The 22,000-nt window shown below is 47.3% G+C and overlaps 1 protein-coding gene across 1 annotated transcript in view; it reads left to right on the top strand.

Moving 5' to 3' along the window:
* arl8ba (ADP-ribosylation factor-like 8Ba) overlaps positions 1-15,157 on the top strand; it is a 78,778-nt gene extending 63,621 nt beyond the window's left edge. Inside the window, exons 5-7 of the mRNA XM_072472134.1 lie at positions 5,067-5,134; positions 11,402-11,472; positions 14,337-15,157. Coding sequence (XP_072328235.1) covers positions 5,067-5,134; positions 11,402-11,472; positions 14,337-14,386 — 189 coding nt within the window. The 3' untranslated portion in view covers positions 14,387-15,157. The remainder of the gene's footprint in view (positions 1-5,066; positions 5,135-11,401; positions 11,473-14,336) is intronic.
* Positions 15,158-22,000: the final 6,843 nt, after the last annotated feature.

Raw genomic sequence — 22,000 nt, 5'->3', positions numbered from 1 at the left:
CTACCATTGATTTCCCTTCCTGGAAGCCCCATTTATCATATTGGAATCTGTAAAGGATCTAATAGTCTCCCTGTGTGGCTTGTGTTGACCTGGCCTTGCCTAACATTGCAATGTTTATAGGTGTATCAGCAACACTTTGACATGTGTTAGTATTATATTTGCCTAGTTTGAAGCTACAGGAAGAAATACACAGTGATTCTCACAGAGCATTGTGGCAGGAACAAGCTTGAAAGAGCTGTACAAGGAAATTTAGAAGCCAAGACCAGGAAGTTGAAGTGTCCAGTGTTGAGATCTATAAAGAGAAATTGGAGAATTGCTTAACTGAGAGCTAATGAAATGATTCCCATGAAATTTGTACCTGCTGGAATACTAAGAGAATTACAGTAGCACAAATGGATAGCACTGTGGCTTCACACTGCCAGGGTCCCAGGTTCGATTCCCTGCTGGGTCACTGTCTGCGGAGTCTGCACGTTCTCCCTGTGTCTGCGTGGGTTTCCTCCGGGTGCTCCAGTTTCCTCCCACAGTCCAAAGATGTGCAGGTTAGGTGCATTGGCCATGATAAATTGCCCTTAGTGACCAAAAAGGTTAGGAGGGGATATTGGGTTATGGGGATAGGGTGGAAGTGAGGGCTTAAATGGGCGGTGCAGACTCGATGGGCCGAATGGCCTCCTCCTGCACTGTATGTTCTAATTAAAATAAATTCCGGAGGGTAGTGCATGCTTTTGGGTTGGTCCTAGGAAAAGTGAATGAACTTCCAATAATGTGAAGATAATGGAACTACAAAGTAGAACTAAGTTCAGAGTGTTCTGTAGTGTTAAGTTAATATTGTTACTTCATTGTAATCAAAAAATTAAAGTTTGTTTTTTATTTAAAAGCATGAAATCTTGTAGCATAATTTTATTAAATAATTCCTGGGTGTTCAGATTTCTCTTGTGGTTCCTAACCTGATTGTAGCAACTGTAAATTTGTCTACTGGATTCCAATCATTATTTTGCAACTTAAACTCTTGTATGCCTTCAATGTTTCAGAAAATCTGGATCCACAATATTCTGCACCATAATTAACCGATTTATTCAAATTCTCTCCAATCTTATGCAAGATTAATTTGAACCTAAGGCTTCTTGTGAGATTTGACATGCTTGATAAGTTAGCAAGGCCACATGTGAATGTTGTTTCCTTTTGATGGACATAAGAGGCGGTGGCGTAGTGGCATTGTTACTGGACTAGTAAGTCAGAAACCCAGGGTAACCTTTGGGGAGCTGGGTTTGAATCCTGCCACTGTAGATGGCGAAATTTGAATTCAATAAAAATCTGTAATTAAAAGTCTAATGATGGCCATGAAAGCATTGCCAATTGCTGTAAAAACCCATCACGTTCACTAATGTCCTTAGGGAAGGAAATCTGCCATCCTTACCCGGTCTGGCCTACATGTGACTCCAGGCCCGCAGCAATGTGGTTGACTCTTGACTGCCCCCTCAAGGACAATTAGGAATGGGCAACATGCTGGCACAGTCAGTGGCGCCCATGTCCCATCAATGAATAAAAAAAACACTTATGTTGCATATTCGTGGGCTAAGCAATTCCAACTTTTAACTCTGTTTTCAAGGTCAGGAAGGAAAGTGTTTTCTGGAATGCTAACTTTCAAATATCTTGTCTTGTGCATTTGGATGACGACGTCCAAGTGTACTTCAAATGCAGCTGGCTAGTGGCCTGTTCTTGCACCCCATTACTAGCTGCCAAAATGTTGCTGCCATTTAAGCATGCATAGGTTTGAGCATTTCCCTGGCAGTGTACTGTGGTTGTAGCTTTGTGCTGGTGCAAATGCTTTGTCTCAACGATATCCTTGGCAGGCCTCCTATCAGAAGTCCGATTGTGTTGTTGGCTGACTGGTAATGTTAATAATTGCTGTGGCCTGGAAGCTGGCTACAATAAGTTACTGTCTTGGTAAGTTACTGCCAGGAGGGGACATGAGAAGTCTTTGGCAGGTAGGATCAAGGATAACCCTAAAGCTTTCTATAGATATGTCAGGAATAAACGAATGACTAGGGTAAGAGTAGGGCCAGTCAAGGACCGTAGTGGGAAGTTGTGCTTGGAGTCCGAGGAGATAGGAGAGGTGCTAAATTTTTCGTCAGTATTCACACAGGAAAAACACAATGTTCTCGAGAATACTGAGATTCAGGCTACTAGACTAGAAGGGCTTGAGGTTCATAAGGAGGAGGTGTTAGCAATTCTGGAAAGTGTGAAAATAGATAAGTCCCCTGGGCCGGATGGGATTTACCCTAGGATTCTCTGGGAAGCTAGGGAGGAGATTGCTGAGCCTTTGGCTTTGATCTTTAAGTCATCTTTGTCTACAGGAATAGTGCCAGAAGACTGGAGGATAGCAAATGTTGTCCCTTTGTTCAAGAAGGGGAGTAGAGACAACCCAGGTAACTATAGACCAGTGAGCCTTACTTCTGTTCTGGGCAAAATCTTGGAAAGGTTTGTAAGAGATAGGATGTATAATCATCTGGAAAGGAATAATTTGATTAGAGATAGTCAACACGGTTTTGTGAAGGGCAGGTTGTGCCTCACAAACCTTATTGAGTTCTTTGAGAAGGTGACCAAACAGATGGATGAGGGTAAAGCAGTTGATGTGGTGTATATGGATTTCAGTAAAGCGTTTGATAAGGTTCCCCATGGTAGGCTACTGCAGTAAATACGGAGGCCATGGAATTCAGGGTGATTTAGTAGTTTGGATCAGAAATTGGCTAGCTGGAAGAAGACAAAGAGTGATGGTTGATGGGAACTGTTCAGACTGGAGTCCAGTTATTAGTGGTGTCCCACAAGGTTCTGTTTTGGGGCCACTGCTGTTTGTCATTTCATAAATGACCTGGAGGAGGGCGTAGAAGGATGGGTGAGTAAATTTGCAGATGACACTAAAGTCGGTGGAGTTGTGGACAATGCGGAAGGATGTTACAAGTTACAGAGGGACATAGATAAGCTGCAGCGCTGGGCTGAGGTGTGGCAAATGGAGTTTAGTGCAGAAAAGTGAGGTGATTCATTTTGGAAGGAATAACAGGAAGACAGAGTACTGGGCTAATGGTAAGGTTCTTGGCAGTGTGGATGAGCAGAGAGATCTCGGTGTCCATGTATATAGATCCCTGAAAGTTGCCACCCAGGTTGAGAGGGTTGTTAAGAAGGCGTACGGTGTGTTAGCTTTTATTAGTAGAGGGATTGAGTTTCGGAGCCATGAGGTCGTGTTGCAGCTGTACAAACTCTGCTGCGGCCGCATTTGGAGTATTGCGTGCAATTAAGGTTGCCGCATTATAGGAAGGATGTGGAAGCATTGGAAAGGGTGCAGAGGAGATTTACCAGAATGTTGCCTGGTATGGAGGGAAGACCTTATGAGGAAAGGCTGAGGGACTTGAGGCTGTTTTCGTTAGAGAGAAGAAGGTTAAGAGGTGACTTAATTGAGGCATACAAGATGATCAGAGGATTGGATAGGGTGGACAGCGAGAGCCTTTTTCCTCGGATGGTGATGTCTAGCACGAGGGGACACAGCTTTAAATTGAGGGGAGATAGATATAAGACAGATGTCAGAGGTAGGTTCTTTACTCAAGAGAGTAGTAAGGGTGTGGAATGCCCTGCCTGCAACAGTAGTGGACTCCCCAATACTAAGGGCATTCAAATGGTCATTGGATAGACATATGGACGATAAGGGAATAGTGCAGATGGACTTTAGAGTGGTTTCACAGGTCGGCGCAACATCGAGGGCCGAAGGGCCTGTACTGCGCTGCAATGTTCTATGGCATCAGTCCAGTTTCTAATGCATGTAATTCAATTATGCTTCACTGAAAAGTTGTATTAATTCAACACCTTCATCATAAATCAAATGGGTAAGTTGGCAGCAGAAATGCAAGTGTCACATGGGTATCTTGGGGATATTCAGAGGGTGATGGACAGTAGAGTTGGTGCACTAGGTAATTGGGCAGCCACTTTGGGACTGATTCCACACTTTTTATGAATCTGTTGTCCTCTGGATCAAGAGAGATCCTGTGAAATAGGTGACATGGTGCACAGGGTTAGCATTGCTGCCTCAACGACCGGGACCTGGGTTCGATTCTTGCCTTGGGGCAGGAGGTTTAAAGGATATGTTGGGAAAAACCTTTTTCACCCAGAGGGTGATTGGAATCTGGAACTGAAAGAGTGGGAGAGGTGGGAACCCTCCACTTTTAATAAGTGTTTAGATGAGCACTTGAAATGCCATTGCATGCAAGGCCATGGACCAAGTGCTGAAAAATGGGATTAGAATAGTTAGGTGCTTGATGGTCGGTGTGGACATGCTGTAACACTCTTATGACTCGGTCTGTGTGGAGTTTGCACCTTCTCCCCGTGTCTGCGTGGGCTTCCTCCAGGTGCTTCCGGTTCCTCCCACAGTCCAAAGTTGTACAGGTACGGTGGATTGGCCATGTTAAATTGCCCATGAGTCTCCAAACGTTTACGTGGGAATGGGGTGCGGGAATGGGCCTCGGTAGGGTGCTCTTTCAGAGGGTCAGTGAAGACTCGATGGGCTGAATAGGCTCCTTCTGCATTGTAGGGAATCTGATATTGATGAAATCCTGATGCAAGTATGCTGTCTAATGATGCTCAACAGGTGCAGCTGCTGTTAACTGGGGGAGAGCCCCGTGCTTACAGCTGCTCCTCACAAATGTAAACATGAATATTAACACTTTGTGGATTAATTCAAAGATCTTGTGCATCAATGTTTGAATTACGTCTTTAATATAAAAATAACATTTGTGCATATTTATAAAGTCAGCAGTCCTGTCCTTGCATGTGCATTTGAGATTTGCTGTTTTCTAAGAGGATGAAAGAAAGATAACTGGCCCACTGTCGCTCCAAGTAATGTGGCCTTGTGCAGGAAATTTAGAGGTAATTTTTCACTAGCATGTTCGAAAGACCTCACTTAACCATGAACAAATTGGTTTGCATAGGCTTGTGCTCCTTCACTGTAACCCTTTGAGGGATGAACATGTATTCTCTGTCAAAATATTAGCTGTGACAGTAGATTTTTATTATCTTTTCAGGTCCTAGTTCTTGGAAATAAGAGAGATCTTCCAAATGCCCTGGATGAAAAACAGCTCATTGAAAAAATGTAAGTAAGCCATTGTAGATAACTGCAGCATTCCTCCTTTAGGTCTTGCATACGTAGTAATATTAATGGTATTCAGAAATTAAAGCTGACAAATTTAACTTTATCACCATTTGCTTTGTTTGAATATACTTTTCCATTTCCTGTTTTTTTTTTTTTAAGTATATCTGATTAAAATGCTTCTAAGGCTATAGAAACTTGTGTCTCAACTTGAATTTTTATCCCATCTTAAAAAATGGGTTGGGCGGGAGTGTGTGAAGAAATGCTTCAAATGGGAGTTGTGAAATGTCCACATGCTACATTCTCATTCTTGTTCGAGTTCAAGGGTGGATTGTTTTAGTGCATGATCCCTTTCATGTTTTTGTGTGGTAGCTTGTATGTGGCCTGTGCTGGATCAGTTAGTTGGTCGTGCAGCTTAGAAGGAACACTGCTTCCAAATATTGTTTGCTTCTAAACTATAAATTTCAAAGATAACCTGTTTCGACTGTTTCAAACTCTCGAGGCCACGTCTAATGCATGATCCTGGGGGAAAAAAGGGCAGGATTTGAAAATCTAAGTGCAATCGCACTATTTGGTTCACATCACTAAGACACTTCTCTGTTCACGAAAAAGTACTGTAGTATGCTCATGACACCTAACCGTTGACCAATTGATCTACAACTAACTTTATAGAGACGCTCCTCTCTTGCAGGTCTGGGAATTCTGGGGTGATCCTGTGAATGTTATATTTAAGGATGCTAGTTAACACGTTCCCGGAGTTGTGACTGGTCTTGGTAGGTTACAACTTTTGACTGAAGTAAATGAACTCAAATCATCTTTAGGCAGCACGGTAGCATTGTGGTTAGCACAATTGCTTCACAGCTCCAGGATCCCAGGTTCGATTCCGGCTTGGGTCACTGTCTGTGCGGAGTCTGCACATCCTCCCCGTGTGTGCGTGGGTTTCCTCCGGGTGCTCCGGTTTCCTCCCACAGTCCAAAGATGTGCAGGTTAGGTGGATTGGCCATGATAAATTTCCCTTAGTGTTGGGTGGGGTTACTTGGTTATGGGGATAGGGTGGAGGTGTGGACCTTGGGTTGGGTGCTCTTTCCAAGAGCTGGTGCAGACTCGATGGGCCGAATGGCCTCCTTCTGCACTGTAAATTCTATCTTGCGCACTACATTTTGCTTTGGTTTTTGGGGCACTACGGTAAGTGCATTTCCTCTAAAATAGATCCTGTAAGATATCAGTTCACCAATAATAATGGGGCTCTTTTTCCCTAGATTGTGACATTGATTTTGTAGCCAACTGCAGGGAATTGGACCCAGCAGAAATAAGGCACAATCAGACTGGTCTTAATACTGCTTTTCTGGGAGTGGCACCATTGACCTTGGCCACTACAGTGCTATCGTCCCACATTTTTGCCCGGCTTTTCAATCAAAATATTCATATTGATAGCGTGACGTTAAATTCTCACTTGCTATCTTATTTTATTTTCCCTACTGAGCTGTCATAACTGCATTTAATCTTAAATGTATTACTCACTGTATACAATGTTAAATCAGCTTGATAAATGGTGAAGTAACTCATCTAATTTATATTTCTTAAATTGAGGAGATGGCCCCGCCTCGGGGCCGGGTGCCAGTGAGACCCCCGAGCAAGATGCCTCGGGGCCGGGTGTGAGCGTGACCCCCGAACAGGACGCCTCGGGCCGGTGTGAGTGGGCCCCCCCCCGGCAGGATGCTTCGGGGCCGGGTGGAAGACCCCCGGGCAGGACGCCTCTGGGCCGGGTGGGATGCCTCGGGGCCGGGTGGGAGCGAGACCACCGGGCAGGATGCCTCTGGGCCGGGTGGGAGACCCCCGGGCAGGACGCCTCTGGGCCGGATGGGAGCGAGACCCACCCCCGGGCAGGAAGCCTCGGGGCTGGGTGGGAGCGAGACCCCTGGGCAGGATGCCTCGGGGCTGGGTGGGAGCGAGACCCCCGGGCAGGACGCCTCGGGGCCAGGTGGGAGCGAGACCCCCCCCCCCCCCCCCCCCCCCCCCAGGCAGGACGCCCCAGGGCCGGGTGTGAGTGAGACGCCCGGGCAGGACGCCTCGAGGCCGGGTGGGAGCGAGACCCCTGGGCAGGATGCCTCGGGGCTGGGTGGGAGCGAGACCCCCGTGCAGGACGCCTCGGGGCCGGGTGGGAGCGAGACACCACCCCCCCCCCCCCACCCCCCAGGCAGGACGCCCCAGGGCCGGGTGTGAGTGAGACGCCCGGGCAGGACGCCTCGAGGCCGGGTGGGAGCGAGACCCCTGAGCAGGACGCCTCGGGGGCCGGGTGGGAGACCCCCGGGCAGGACACCTCGGGGCCGGGTGGGAGAGAGACCCTCCCGGCAGGACGCCTCGGGGCCGGGTGAGAGAGAGACCCCCGGGCAGGACGCCTCGGGGCCTGGTGGGAGCGAGACCACCGGGCAGGATGCCTCGGGGCCGGGTGGGAGAGCCCTGGGCAGGACACCTCGGGCCAGGTGTGAGTGGGACCCCCGGGCAGGACGCCTCGGGGCCGGGTGGGAGCAAGACACCCGGGCAGGATGCCTCTGGGCCGGGTGGGAGACCCCCGGGCAGGACACCTCGGGACCGGGTGGGAGTACCCCGGGCAGGATGCCTCGGGGCCGGGTGTGAGCAGGACCTCCGAACAGGACGCCTCGGGCCGGTGTGAGTGGGACCCCCGGGCAGGACGCCTCGGGGCTGGGTGTGAGTGAGACGCCCGGGCAGGACGCCTCGGGGCCGGATGGGAGCGAGACCCCCGAGCAGGACGCCTCGGGGGCCGGGTGGGAGATCGCCGGGCAGGACACCTCGGGGCCGGGTGGGAGCGAGAACCCCGGGCAGGACGCCTCAGGGCCGGACGGGAGCGAGACCCTCGAGCAGGACGCCTCTGGGCCGGGTGGGAGCGAGACCCCCTGAGCAGGACGCCTCGGGGCCGGCTGGGAGAGAGACCCCCGGGCAGGGCGCCTCGGGGCCGGGTGGGAGCAAGACCCCTGGGCAGGACGCCTTGGAGCCGGGTGGGAGCGAGACCACCGGGCAGGATGCCTCGGGGCCGGGTGGGAGACCCCCGGGCAGGACGCCTCTGGACCGGGTGGGAGCGAGACCACCGGGCAGGATGCCTCTGGGCCGGGTGGGAGCGAGACCACTGGGCAGAATGCCTCGGGGCTGGGTGGGAGACCCCCGGGCAGGACGCCTCGGGGCCGGGTGGGAGCGAGACCACCGGGCAGGATGCCTCGGGGCCGGGTGGGAGACCCCTGGGCAGGACGCCTCTGGGCCGGGTGGGAGCGAGACCACCGGGCAGGATGCCTCGGGGCCGGGTGGGAGAACCCTGGGCAGGACGCCCTGGGCCGGGCCGGAGCGAGACCCCCGGGCAGGACGCCTCTGGGCCGGGTGGGAGCGTGACCCACCCCCGGGCAGGACGCCTCGGGGCAGGGTGGGAGCGAGACCCCCGGGCAGGATGCCTCGGGGCAGGGTGGGAGCGAGACCCCCGGGCAGGACGCCTCAGGGCCGGGTGAGAGCGAGACACCCCCCCCCCCCCCCCCCAAGGCAGGACGCCTCAGGGCCGGGTGTGAGTGAGATGCCCGGGCAGGACGCCTCGAAGCCGGGCGGGAGCGAGACCCCCAAGCAGGACGCCTCTGGGGCCGGGTGGGAGACCCCCGGGCAGGACACCTCAGGGCCGGGTGGGAGAGAGACCCCCGGGCAGGACGTCTCGGGGCCGGGTGAGAGAGAGACCCCCGGGCAGGACGCCTCGGGGCCGGGTGGGAGTGAGACGACCGGGCAGGATGCCTCGGGGCCGGGTGGGAGAACCCTGGGCAGGCCGCCTCGGGCCGGGTGTGAGTGGGACCCCCGGGCAGGATGCATCGGGGCCGGGTGGGAGCGAGACCACCGTGCAGGACGCCTCGGGGCCGGGTGGGAGACCCCCGGGCAGGACGCCTCGGGGCCGGGTGGGAGACCCCCGGGCAGGACGCCTCGGGGCCGGGTGGGAGACCCCCAGGCAGGACGCCTCTGGGCCGGGTGTGAGCGGGACCCCCGAACAGGACGCCTCGGGCTGGTGTGAGTGAGACGCCCGGGCAGGACGCCTCGGGGCCGGATGGGAGCGAGACCCCCGAGCAGGACGCCTCGGGGGCTGGGTGGGAGACCCCCGGGCAGGACACCTTGGGGCCGGGTGGGAGCGAGAACCCCGGGCAGGACGCCTCAGGGCCGGACGGGAGCGAGACCCCCCCCGAGCAGGACGCCTCGGGGCTGGGTGGGAGCGAGACCCCCGAGCAGGACGCCTCGGGGCCGGGTGGGAGAGAGACCCCCGGGCAGGGCGCCTCGGGGCTGGGTGGGAGAGGGACCCCCGGGCAGGATGCCTCGGGGCCGGGTGGGAGAACCCTGGGCAGGACGCCTCGGGCCGGTTGTGAGTGGGACCCCTGGGCAGGACGCCTCGGGCCGGGTGTGAGTAGGACCCCCGGGCAGGACGCCTCGGGGACGGGTGGGAGCAAGATCCCTGGGCAGGACGCCTCGGGGCGGGTGCGAGACCCCCGGGCAGGATGCCTCGGGGACGGGTGGGAGCAAGACCCCCGAGCAGGACGCCTCGGGGGCTGGGTGGGAGACCCCCGGGCAGGACACCTCGGGGCCGGTTGGGAGCGAGAACCCTGGGCAGGACGCCTCGGGGCCGGGTGGGAGAGAGACCCCCGGGCAGGACGCCTCTGGGCCGGGTGGGAGAGGGACCCCCGGGCAGGACGCCTCGGGGCCAGGTGGGAGCGAGACCACCGGGCAGGATGCCTCGGGGCCGGGTGGGAGAACCCTGGGCAGGACGCCTCGGGGCCGGGTGGGAGAGAGACCCCCGGGCAGGACGCCTCTGGGCCGGGTGAGAGAGGGACCCCCGGGCAGGACGCCTTGGGGCCGGGTGGGAGCGAGACCCCCGGGCAGGAAGCCTAGGGGCCGGGCGGGAGCGAGACCCACCCCCAGGCAGGACGCCTCGGGGCCGGGTGGGAGCAAGACCCCCGGGCAGGACGCCTCGGGGCCGGGTGGGAGTGAGACCTCTGGGCCGGACGCCTCGGGGCCCGGTGGGAGTGAGACCCCCGGGCAGGACCCCCGGTGAGGCCGCATCTGGAGTATTGTGTTCAGTTTTGGTCTCCTTACCTGAGAAAGGACATATTGGCACTGGAGGGAGTGCAGAGGAGATTCACTAGTTTGATCCCGGAGTTGAGGGGATTAGATTATGACGAGAGGTTGAGTCGACTGGGACTGTACTCATTGGAGTTTTGAAGGATGCAGGGGGATCTTATTGAGACATATAAAATTATGAAGGGAATAGATAGGATAAATGCGGGCAGTTTGTTTCCACTGGTCGGGTAAAGCAGAACTAGGGGGCATAGCCTCAAAATAAGGGGAGGTAGATTTAGGACGGAGTGTAGGAGGAACTTCTTCACCCAAAGGGTTGTGAATCTCTGGATTTCCTTGCCCAGTGAAGCAGTTGAGGCTCCTTCTTTAAACGTTTTTAAGAAGAAGATAGATGCCTTTCTAAAGAATAAAGGGATTCGGGGATATGGTGTACGGGCCGGAGAGTGGAGCTGAGTCCACAAAGATCAGCCATGATCTCATTAAATGGCAGAGCAGGCTCGAGGGGCCAGATGGCCTACTCCTGTTCCTAGTTCTTATGTTCTTATGATCAACGCAAATAGGATTTACAATTGATTTATCTACTGGTTGATTGCTCCTTTTGACAAACACTTGTTCTCTTGTCATAATCTGTAGGCCAGTCTAGTACCATTGCTGGAAACACATTTCTGAGCACCCATGGGACCTAAATTGAGTTGATGGGCCTCTAATTCCCTTGAAGATTGGGCAGTTGATTGATTGTTATCACAGGATCAACAAAACTGATTCCTGAGATATGGAATGCTAATAAGCGGTCAAAGTACATTGGAATTGTTTATCTGGCTATTACCGTGCATAACAGCCAGACATTACTGACCATCTTAAAAAAAAAGTGTACAGAGTTAGCTGTTGGAAGATGACCATCTTCAAAGTGAATATGTAATCTTTCATAAACGTATTACTTTTCAATCTTCATGACATTACATTGCATCTTAGTTTGGTTATTTGGGAACAATGATTTTTTTTTTTTTTTTACAGTATGGAAGTAGCGGACTAAAATATTATGGTCACTGCTGGTCTTTCCCATCCTATGATATGTTATACATAATTCATACCAGCAGAATATTTGAAATTTTTTTGTAATGAATTTGGTTTTATATATTTCAATTGCTTTTCTCGTTTTAGGAATTTGGCTGCTATTCAGGATAGAGAAATCTGCTGCTATTCAATTTCGTGCAAAGAAAAGGATAACATAGGTAGGCAAATATTTTACAAATTTCCTTTATCCACCAAGTCTGACATTTTGGAAATGTCACTAATAAATTAAGAAAAGAAGGGGGAAGAAACAATGAAACGGCAAAGCTATCAGTTTCTGTTGTGGGCATTGTACTAGAATCTAATTGGTACAGGACAACTGACATTTGAATTAGTGCAGAGCTGAACAAAGTCAATATGGAAGAGTGAAGGGTTGGCCAGGTCTGACTAAAATTAACAGTGGCTTGGCTAGTACAGAACTTGAATATTGCTGAAAAGAGATTTTGCCGAAGCTGCTCATCTTGCACTCACCAGGGCAAATGCAAGAATGCCATATTTCAAACACTCCAATGTATACTGCAGGGCCGAGGACATGTTGACTCTGGCCAAGACATTTTTATGGAGATGGCAATGGGGAACAATAGGCTTCTCGAGTTCCTGGGAATTCAAAAAGGTTTGAACATATTCCTTTTATTTGCCAAGAATGCCTCCCTGCATATAAATGTATGTCACTTCTAGCGAGTGTAAATGGACCACATTAACGCTCAACAGATTTCTTAAATTGATTATTGCTGTAACTATTAGCGTACTCTTAATGATTAGCAAGTGCTGCCCAATCTCCGAATCAAATGTAACAGTGGGTGTTTTCAGCAGTATTCAAATTCTACCAAACAGCAAAATTATCTGACTTTAAACTTTTGTTGGGTTGTTCTGATGGTTCACCTCACTTCAGAAAATGGGAGTCTCCACCACCTTCCAGCTCAAATCTTTTCAACTTCTGACAAGTATCAGATTAACAAACATTGACACTGCTGTTGGATTGATGAGCTGTAACATTGTCAAGGATAGCTTGGTGCCATACCAGGTCAAATTGGTAGAAGACTATTACCAATGATTTAGGAAACCTGAGTTGGCTTGATTCAGTGAATAAAACCAGTGCTTCTATCAATGGTCCCTCTTCAAAAATGTGCCTGGGCCCAGATTTTTCAGTCAACAGTGAGTGAATGATGCATACCATTAATTGCACACTCCGACTTTGTGAACATACGGTATTTAATGTTGAGACAACTTGGAATACTTTACAGGGGACCTGAGTGAGCGAGGCAAACAATGTTGTCTCCTTAACCAATGTGATTGAAGAATCCTCTGTCTCTAAACCAGGATACGCAAACTAAAATATTCAGTCAATTCTAGATCACATACAGGAAGTGAAAGAGAGCGGGATGGTAAAATGGAATTATAGGTGACACTTTAATAATTCTAAAATTTCCAACAAAATGGGAAAGAATGAGACTCCACACTTCAAAGTTAATTTTCAGTGCTTAAGATTGTCTGGCAGTAATTATCACACCATTAAAAATTCACTTGAATGAACAAAACCCTAACACTTTTCTAGCATGGTTGTACAGAGGTGCTTCGGTACCTTGTCTGGAAGGTAAAGGGGAGGCCAAAGTCCTGTGTGCTTACTGTCACAGCTCCAGCGATACCTTGAAGATAATGGAATGACTCAATAGTATGGTGGAGAGGGAAAATAAATATCAAGGAGTTGTGTGGATATTTAACACTTGGGCAGGTTGGGGAGTTTTGTAAAATGTTCAAGGATTTGAGTGGACGGTTAGCTTCAGAGCACTTGTCAGAGTTGTGTAACATGTTCATTTGTTGAAAACTTTAGTGCTCATCTAAGTGGTCACTTGTTAAACAAATCATGCTGCATTGTAACAAATTCAGTTTATATCTGCTAAATTGTGGGATTAAATCTAGTTTGGTAAATTGAACAAATTATTCAACTGGATGGTCAACCTGATGTCTTTCCCTGCAGCAAAAAAATGATTAACTTGTATAGCTGAAAATGTTTTACTATTTCCCTAACACAGCCTTGAAAGGTAGAAATATGAAATACAAATGCAGGAAATATAAGATTAGGTTCTGAAGAAACAAGTTTGAGTTTTGAGAAGGAACTCTTAGCATATGAACATTACACAAAATGATCTTAAAAAGAAAGCGAATCGGTACATTTCCAGTATTTAAGTTTCACTAACAACGGAGACCTTGTTTTTTGTTTTGATTGTAGACTGTGGTAAGTTGTTGTCATGGTTGATAATTCTATTCATTGAGCTGAATTGGGCGACACGTGCTGAGTGCTTTGCATATTTCAACTAGGGAGAAAATACAGTTCACGGTTAAACTGTTTTAAGCAAATTTTGTTCTGTTGCAGATCTGGAAAATGCCTTATTTACAACTATGAATATCAAACGTGGGCCATTAACCGAATGCCGTGTTACAAACCTGACTAATCCAATCGGAACTTAGCCTGCAAAATCTTTGATATGAGCTTTAAGCTTAAATTTCAATTAAATGAATTGTGAAATTGTGCGCACGTGAGAATGTTTCAACAATATTATGGTCCTGTAATGAGTCATGTTTAACACAAATGACTGTCAGCACTGAATTTGGAACTAAAGATAATACTGAATCTGAAATAAAAACAAAATGCTAAAAATACTTATCAGGTCTCGGGGTTTTGAGTCCAGAATGAGGTTCTGAAGAAGTCATATTGGACTTGATGTTAATTCTGTTTTTCTCTCCAAGGATGCTGTCAAACCTGATTTTCTTCCTGGCATTTTCTATAGTTGTGCTAAATTTGGAGCCATTTAATATACTTTCTATTTGAAATCAAATAGACAAGATTTTTGCGCGTTCTCTTCCTGGTGGGCAGGTGAGATTAGTAGGTTGGAGTCTTGGTTCTCAAATTTAAATGTTAAACTTAAAAAAAATATTTGTGATATTGACTCCATCAAAATGCATCGGCAAAAGAAGCAGGACTTTTTACATATTATTAACTTGCATTTTTATTTTCTCTTTTTAGATATCACCCTGCAGTGGCTTATTCAGCACTCAAAATCCAGAAGAAGCTGAAATTTAATGGTGAAAGTCATGTGTGATTGGCCACAGTCCTTTCTCCACTCAGTTTACTTCATTCTTCATGGGATAACCTGCAGAAATACACTATTCTGAATATATTGAAATACTTTGAGTCCTCATGGCACATACCGCTGAAAAGTATGTTTTCATTGTGAGAGACTAACTTGCTTTACAAATGCCATTATATAAAAATCATGATTGAGACAAATGTTGAAGTCAGTGATAGAAAAGCACAAGGAAGAGCCAATGAAAATAATCATGCTTATTTCTTAGCCTCATGTGTTTGGAATCTGCAGTCTGCAGTATCAAGTAATGTTTTATAGCTTTTATCAATCTATCACCATTAATGTCCTTACAAATGGGGTTATGGAGCATGTTGCATTGCACCCCATATTTGTGTTGGTGCTGTAGATATTTCAATGTCACTAGAATTTTTTAATGTTCACTTGGTACAGTATTTAATTTAGTCATAAGCTTTTGCATACAAAAAGAATATTGTAGTCGGGGGACCATCACTGAAGTTTATTTAAAATGCTTTAACTGAAATTTATGCGTTGGATGTGCTGGTTGAATACACTGCTTCAACATTAGAGTCTTGACACTATTGGGCAACATGTGACCTTTCTGTAACCGTGCATGCAAAACTTCCAATTACAAGATTTGTAAATAATATATGTGGAATTGGTTTACTTTTTCTATTTAGTTGACCTGTGAATAATTCTGCTCTCACCCACTTCTGTTGAAATAAATGGATTAATGAGGGCATATCGTTGTCATGTTTGTCGTCATTCAGATTTCAGCTGATCAATTTTCTGTTCATGGGCAATCTTAACAGCAAGCAAATCTGATGTTTGAGAATGTGCCTGATATGTATTTTGACCTTATTTTGAGTCAGGCCCTCTAAATTGAGAATTTTGAAGATTACAACCAATGCATCCGCTATCTCTGCAACCACTTGTTAAGAACCATGCAGGAAGGGGCTTGTCAACCTTCGGTCCCATTTGTTTTCCTGCTACCAAATTGTTTTAAACCCTTCCCCTTTTGCCACTTGTTTTTTTGATTATTGTTAGGATTCACTGTGTAATTTGCTGTGAAGACCGATATTGCCCAGTCTTATCCTATAAGATACCAATCAGAATAGTAGTTAAATGGAGCAACAGTAGAATACTGCAGTACAGAGGGTCTGGGTGTTTTTTAAAACGTTACCCTGCAGATAATTACAAAGGCAAATAAAATGTTGGCCAAGGGGATGATTATGAATGTGGGAAGACTTGCGACAACTACAGGGTATTGTTGAGACTGCACCTAGAATATTGTGTACCGTTAAGGTCTCCTTGTTAAAGGAGGGAAATGCTTTCAAGGGAAGCAGTTAGGGAAGGTTTCCTAAGCCAATTCCTGCAATGAAGGTGTTTTGGGATAATGGTTGAGCAGAGTAGGTTTATAACTCATTGGAGTTTTGAACAATGAGACGCAATCTTATTGAAACATACAAGATACTGAGGGGGCTTGACAAGGTTCAGAACATGATTCCCCTCTTTGAGGAATCTAGAACGAGGGAGCACAATTTAAAAAATTGCAGATCCCTATTTAAGGAGGAATTTCTTCTGAGGTTTGTTAGTCTTTGGAATTTTCTTTCCCAGAGAGCAGTGGAGACTGGGTTATTGAATACATTCAATGTTGTAGGAACTTAACATGCTCATAACCAATTAATTGAAAATGGCCACAGGGGCTTTACTGAATTAAACTAATTTAAACTTGTTTAAATAATTTAGGTCAACCAGTGGTTTGGGTTGAATGCTGGTGACGGGCCTTGAATTCTGGAGCAATTGACTGAATTTGAACCCGCTTAACCTGAATTTTAAAATAATTGTTGCATCAGTATAAGAAATAGAATAGGCTTGAATTAACTAGGGACTGTAGGCGCAAGTCATGAACAATAGATTAACGTGACCACAGGTGCCTGCCTGTGTCTGAAATTGTGGGCACAATGTGATAAAAACATCAAAGTGAGGAAGGAAGTTGAGGTGGGGGGGGGAAACGCTTACTTTAAATTCAGGCAAATTCCATTGACGTGTGACATGTTAAATTATACAGTCATTTGCACGCTACTGTATTCTGCCTAGATTGCAGTGACATCTGGGTGGGAACTCCAGCTCACAGTTCCTGTTCCTGGGATGTTCTCTGAGATGAACATCCTCCCTGGCCCAACAGAGAAATTTATGGTGTGTCAAGGTGTGGGATCTTCCAAATTTGGGTTGTGTCTGGGGACAGCATTTGGAACTCGCTTAAAATGGTGACGTGATTAATATAAATAGTAATGGTGGAAAACCATTGATGTGCTGAAGTGAGAGCATTGCACATGATGAAGTGTACTGTTTTTCTATGTGTATAATATATATATATATCCCATGATCCTGGTCATAACATGGAAAATGATCTTTTAGCTGCCCCATAAACTAATAATATACATGATGGAATAGTAGATTTGTTGGTCATTAATTCCGTAACAAGGAATGGCTGATTTGGTTTCTTGCGTTGGTTGATGTTGATCAGTTCTGAGTAGTTTGAGGATGCTATATGTGTTATCCTCAACATATAGTGTGCAATATTTTATTCGAGCGGTGGGGGTGCGGAGCGAAGAAAAAGCAGATCTGTTCTTTTGTTGGTTAAATATGATCCGCAGCATAAAATTCAAAATGCTTTTTCTAAAATAAATTTAGAGTACCCAATGAATTTTTTCCAATTAAGGGGCAATTTAGCATGGCCATCCACCTACCCTGTACATTTTTGGGTTGTGGGAGCGAAACCCACGAGGAGAATGTGCAAGCTCTACACGGGAAGTGACCCAGAGCCGGGATCGAACCTGGGACCTTGGTGCCGTGCTAACCACTGTGCCACCGTGCTGCCCTAATTCAAAATGCTTTTAACTGTATCAAGGAGCCTTTCCATTGACTGCTTCATCACAAATCTTGCATGAAGAATCATTTTGGCCATGTCAACCATGACGAGGTATTTTGCCACCTTCAGAACAGTAAAATACTAGATAAACTGGTCTGTATTGAAAGGGTTAAATTCAAAACTAATCTGGTGAAACAATTCGGTGAGCAGTTAATCTGTGGAACTGGCTCACTAGGAGACTGTGGAAGCAGATGGTATTAATTTATTCAAAAAGAAATTAGATATTTTCCAGAAAATTACATTTGAGGGTATAGCCTGAGTAACCATTTCAAAAGCTCTGCCACTGATGTTTTCCCTTGTCATGCCTCACTGCGGTAGACTAATTGATGGAGTTTGATTGCCATGATGATATACAAACTTGCTAGATTTTGGTATTTTCTCACCTGGCAATGTCTATTTCACCTGGTTTAAAAATGAGGGCTAGTCTTCTGTCTACAAATTTGGATTGGATTGGATTTTGTTCTGTAATGAACGGTTACTGCCTTATCATCATGTAAGGTGATGTCCCCTTTAAGACTGGGCTCGGAACCCTGGGGACTCCGCCTCTGGCTCCGCCCATCTGGGAGTCATACATAAAGGGCTGCCTCATGGTCTGTGTAACAGTCAGCTCTCGTCTCTAGCTGTAGCATAGTTATTAGTCTAATAAAGCTTTCTTTACAGTTTAATCTCTAAGAGTCATTATTGAGGGTACCTCATGTTCATTGTCACGTGTACTGAGGTACAGTGAAAAGTATTTTTCTGTGAGCAGCTCAACAGATCATTAAGTACGTGAAAAGAAAACTAAATAAAAGAAAATACATAATAGGTACACAATGTAACTACATAACACTGGCATTGGGTGAAGCATACAAGGATGTAGTGTTAATAAGGTCAGTCCATCAGAGGGTTAGTCCGTAAAAGGGTCGTTTAGGAGTCTAGTAACAGCGGGGAAGAAGCTGTTTTTGAGTCTGTTCGTGTGTGTTCTCAGACTTTTGTGTCTCCTGCCTGATGGAAGAAGTTGGAAGAGTGAGTAAGTGAGGTGGGAGGGGTCTTTGATTATGCTGCCCGCTTTCCCCAGGCAGCAGGAGTGTAGATGGAGTCAATGGATGGGAGGCAGGTTTGTGTGATGGACTGGGCGGTGTTCACGACTCTCTGAAGTTTCTTGCGGTCTTGGGCCGCGTAGTTGCCATAACAGGCTGTGATGCAGCCAGATAGGATGCTTTCTGTGGTGCATCTGTAAAAGTTGGCAAGTTAATGCGGACATGCTGAATTTCCTTAGTTTCCTGAGGAAGTATAGGCACTGTTGTGCTTTATTGGTGGTAGCGCCGACGTGGGTGGACCAGGACAGATTTTTGGAGACGTGTCCTCTAGGAATTTGAAACTGCTAACCATCTCCACCTCAGCCTCGTTGATGCTGGCAGGGGTACTTTGCTTCCTGAAGTCAATGGCCAGCTCTTTAGTTTTGCTGGCATTGAGGGATAGATTGTTGTCGCTGCACCACTCCACTAGGTTCTCTATCTCCCTCCTGTATTCGGACTTGTCGTTATTTGAGATCCGGCCCACTATGGTTGTATCGTCAGCAAACTTGTAGATGGAGTTGGAACCAAATCTTGCCACTCAGTCGTGTTGTGTACAGGGAGTATAGTAGAGGGCTAAGTATGCAGCCTTGCGGGCCCCTGGTATTGAGGACTACTGTGGAGGAGGAAATTTTCTGGCAATCTTGCGAAAATGAAAATTGCTGGAAAAATGCTGCTGTCTAAATCGCTATAGAGACTGATAACTACTTTGGATTCCCAGTCAGTCACTTAAAGGAATCACAAGATTTCAAATTTTGAGACTTTTACTGTAACAAATTTAAAACCTCAACCAGACCTTACTTGTCAGCAACTTCTACACTCGAGTACTGAAACAATATCACTTATTTGTTCCGTAACCCCATACTGCATTTGTTACAGCACACTCCTCACAGAATTAGTCTTTAAAGACCCAGACCAAACTTACTCCATTTCCAATGGGCTTGCTTATAACCATTTTCCTGAGTTCTAACATCTAGTAACTGTTGAAAGTCCTTTCAGTCTTATGAGAAATCCAAAACTGACCTCCAACACTGCTTACTCCAATGACTCCTTCCACCAGCACAAATCTACCAGTTAAATTTACACCTCTTCTATCTCTTTGACCAGAGAACATCATCTCGCCTCCTAGCCAACCGTCAAAACAGCATTTTTCCATATGACAGCAGGAGCTGTTCTGTCTCACTCCCTGGGACTTTCCCTCCTTGTCTGATGCAGTGGCAGGAACATCCATCTCCCTGTTGTGTTTTCAGGTGTTAAACTTGGCACATGCATTTCAACTGAACTTTACCTGGGCTCCCAGTTCCCATGGTAATGAGGCCACACAGGCAGGTCAGTGAGCAGAACAGATAGCATATCACATTTCTCTCCATTACTCTTGTTTAAACAGAACCATTAAAAAAAAAAACACTTTTAATACTAGGTAAGAATATCTGTGGAGAGGATTTTTTTATTCGGCTTAAACATTTTGGAATGTAGTATTCAATGTTGTCTTTTCTCATCGTAACGTCAGTCCAATGCTAATTGCCAATCCGAGGAAGTTCAGGCCCATGATTTTGATTCTCTTCCTCAATGGACTTCATTTTGTGCCATACTGAAGTTGAAGGATTATCAACCTAAAACGTTAACCTGCTTTACTCTAAAGAATTCCTGTTTCGCCATTCTCTTGGGATTATTTCTCTTCCCGTGGTTCACACTCTGGAGGCAAGCAACCCAGGTAGGATGGTAATATCTCCAACCTGGCCAGATGTATAACTTGGCAAAGTGCGTGGAGGTGATATTTCTGTCTCCTGGGTGGTGGAAATAGTTGCTTTGAAATGCTGCCAAAGAAACCTGGACAACTTGCTGCTGTACATCACGCAGGTTGTACACCATGGTTGAACTGTCAGTCAAGTGGACAGCTTTGTTGCGGATGGTGCTGAGTTTCCTGAATATTGCAGCTGAACCTATTCCATACTCAACATTGAGTTCAACAGCTTTAGACTGTGACCTATCTCCACCCTCCTTTTATTGCACACATTTTTGTCTCTATGCAAACACCCTCCTTTTGTTCCCTCCGCTGCCCCTGGTCATCAGCTCTTTTTAGGATTGCTACAATTTCCAATTTTGTTGCAATCTCTTTCCAGCTGGTGTCTCATATTTTCCCTCAGTTCTGATCAAAAGCTAAATGTTCTCAAAACTTACTCTTTTCTCTCCCTACAGATTGTGCCAGACCTGCCTTTTTGTAGATGATGGAGGGGCTTGGGGAGTCAAGAGCAGAGCCACTTGCAAGAAACCCCCCTGACTTTGACTCCTGTGTAGCCATGGCAGTTGTGATTTGTCTTGCTGAGTTTCTGGTCAGTGCCTGGGTGGGCCTGGGTCTTGGTGATTACAATCTTGGTGATCGTAATGTTGGATGTGAATGTGAGTTTGTTAGGCCCTTCATCGTCTACAAGAGTTCCTCCCTTCCTAAATTTGACTTTAACAGCTTAACCATGTTATGTTACAGTCGCCTTGGTCCCCGGTTCCCCTCCCACAACTCCTTTACTGATACATTGATGACTCTTTTGGTGCCACTTCATGCTCTCGTCTGGACCTGGAAAAATTCATCAACTTCGCTTCCAGTTTCTACCCCTCCATCACTTTCACCTGGTCCATCTGACGCTTCCCTTCCTCGATCTTTCTGTCTCCATCTCTGGCAATAGACTACTAATATCCACTGCAAGCCCACTGACTCCCACAGCTATCTGTACTACAACTCTTCGCACCCTACACCCTGTAAGGATTCCATCCCTTTCTCTCCACTCCTTCGCCTCTGTCACATTTGTTCCAATGATGCCACTTTCCAAAATGGTGCTTTGAAAATGTGTTCCTCCTTCCTCAACCATGATTCCCCACCTACAGTTGACAGGGCCTGCAACAATGTGCGGTCCATCTCCCGCGCCACTACCCTCCCTCCCAGAACAAGGATAGAGTCCCCCTCGTTCTCACAATTTCATCCCACCAGCCTCTGTATGCAAAGCATAATCCTCCGCCATTTTTGCCAACTCCAGCGTGATGCCACCACCAAACACATCTTCCCTTCACTCCCTCTGTCAGCATTCCGCAGAGACCGTTCCCTCCAAGATAACCTAGTCGTCTACTCCACCATACCCAGTACCTCCCATCACCCATGGCACCTTCCCATGCAATCGCCAAAGGTGTTAACACCTGCCCCTTTACCTCTCCCATACTTAACAGCCCAGGCCCAAAATACTCATTCCAGGTTAAGCAATGTTTCACTTGCATCTCTTCCAATTTGGGAGCAGCGTGCTCCCAATGTGGTCGTCTCTATATCGGAGAGACCAAATGCAGACTGGGTGATCGCTTTGCTGAGCATCTTCGGTCTGTGCGCATTCAGGATCCTGACCTTCCCGTTGCTTGCCATTTTAACACAAGACCCTGCTCCCATGCCCACATGTCTGCCCTTGGCCTGCTGCAATGTTCCAGTGAAGCTCAACGCAAACTGGAGGAACAACATCTCATCTTTTGGTTAGGCATGCTCCAGCCTTCTAGTCTCAACATCGAATTCAACAACTTCAGATTATTCACTCCACCCCACCTCGACCCATTTATTTTC

The sequence above is a fragment of the Scyliorhinus torazame genome, chromosome 13 (assembly GCF_047496885.1).
Source record: "Scyliorhinus torazame isolate Kashiwa2021f chromosome 13, sScyTor2.1, whole genome shotgun sequence".
NCBI lineage: Eukaryota > Metazoa > Chordata > Chondrichthyes > Carcharhiniformes > Scyliorhinidae > Scyliorhinus > Scyliorhinus torazame.
Note: the sequence above shows the minus strand (reverse complement) of the source record. Positions and strands in the feature narration are given on the sequence as shown.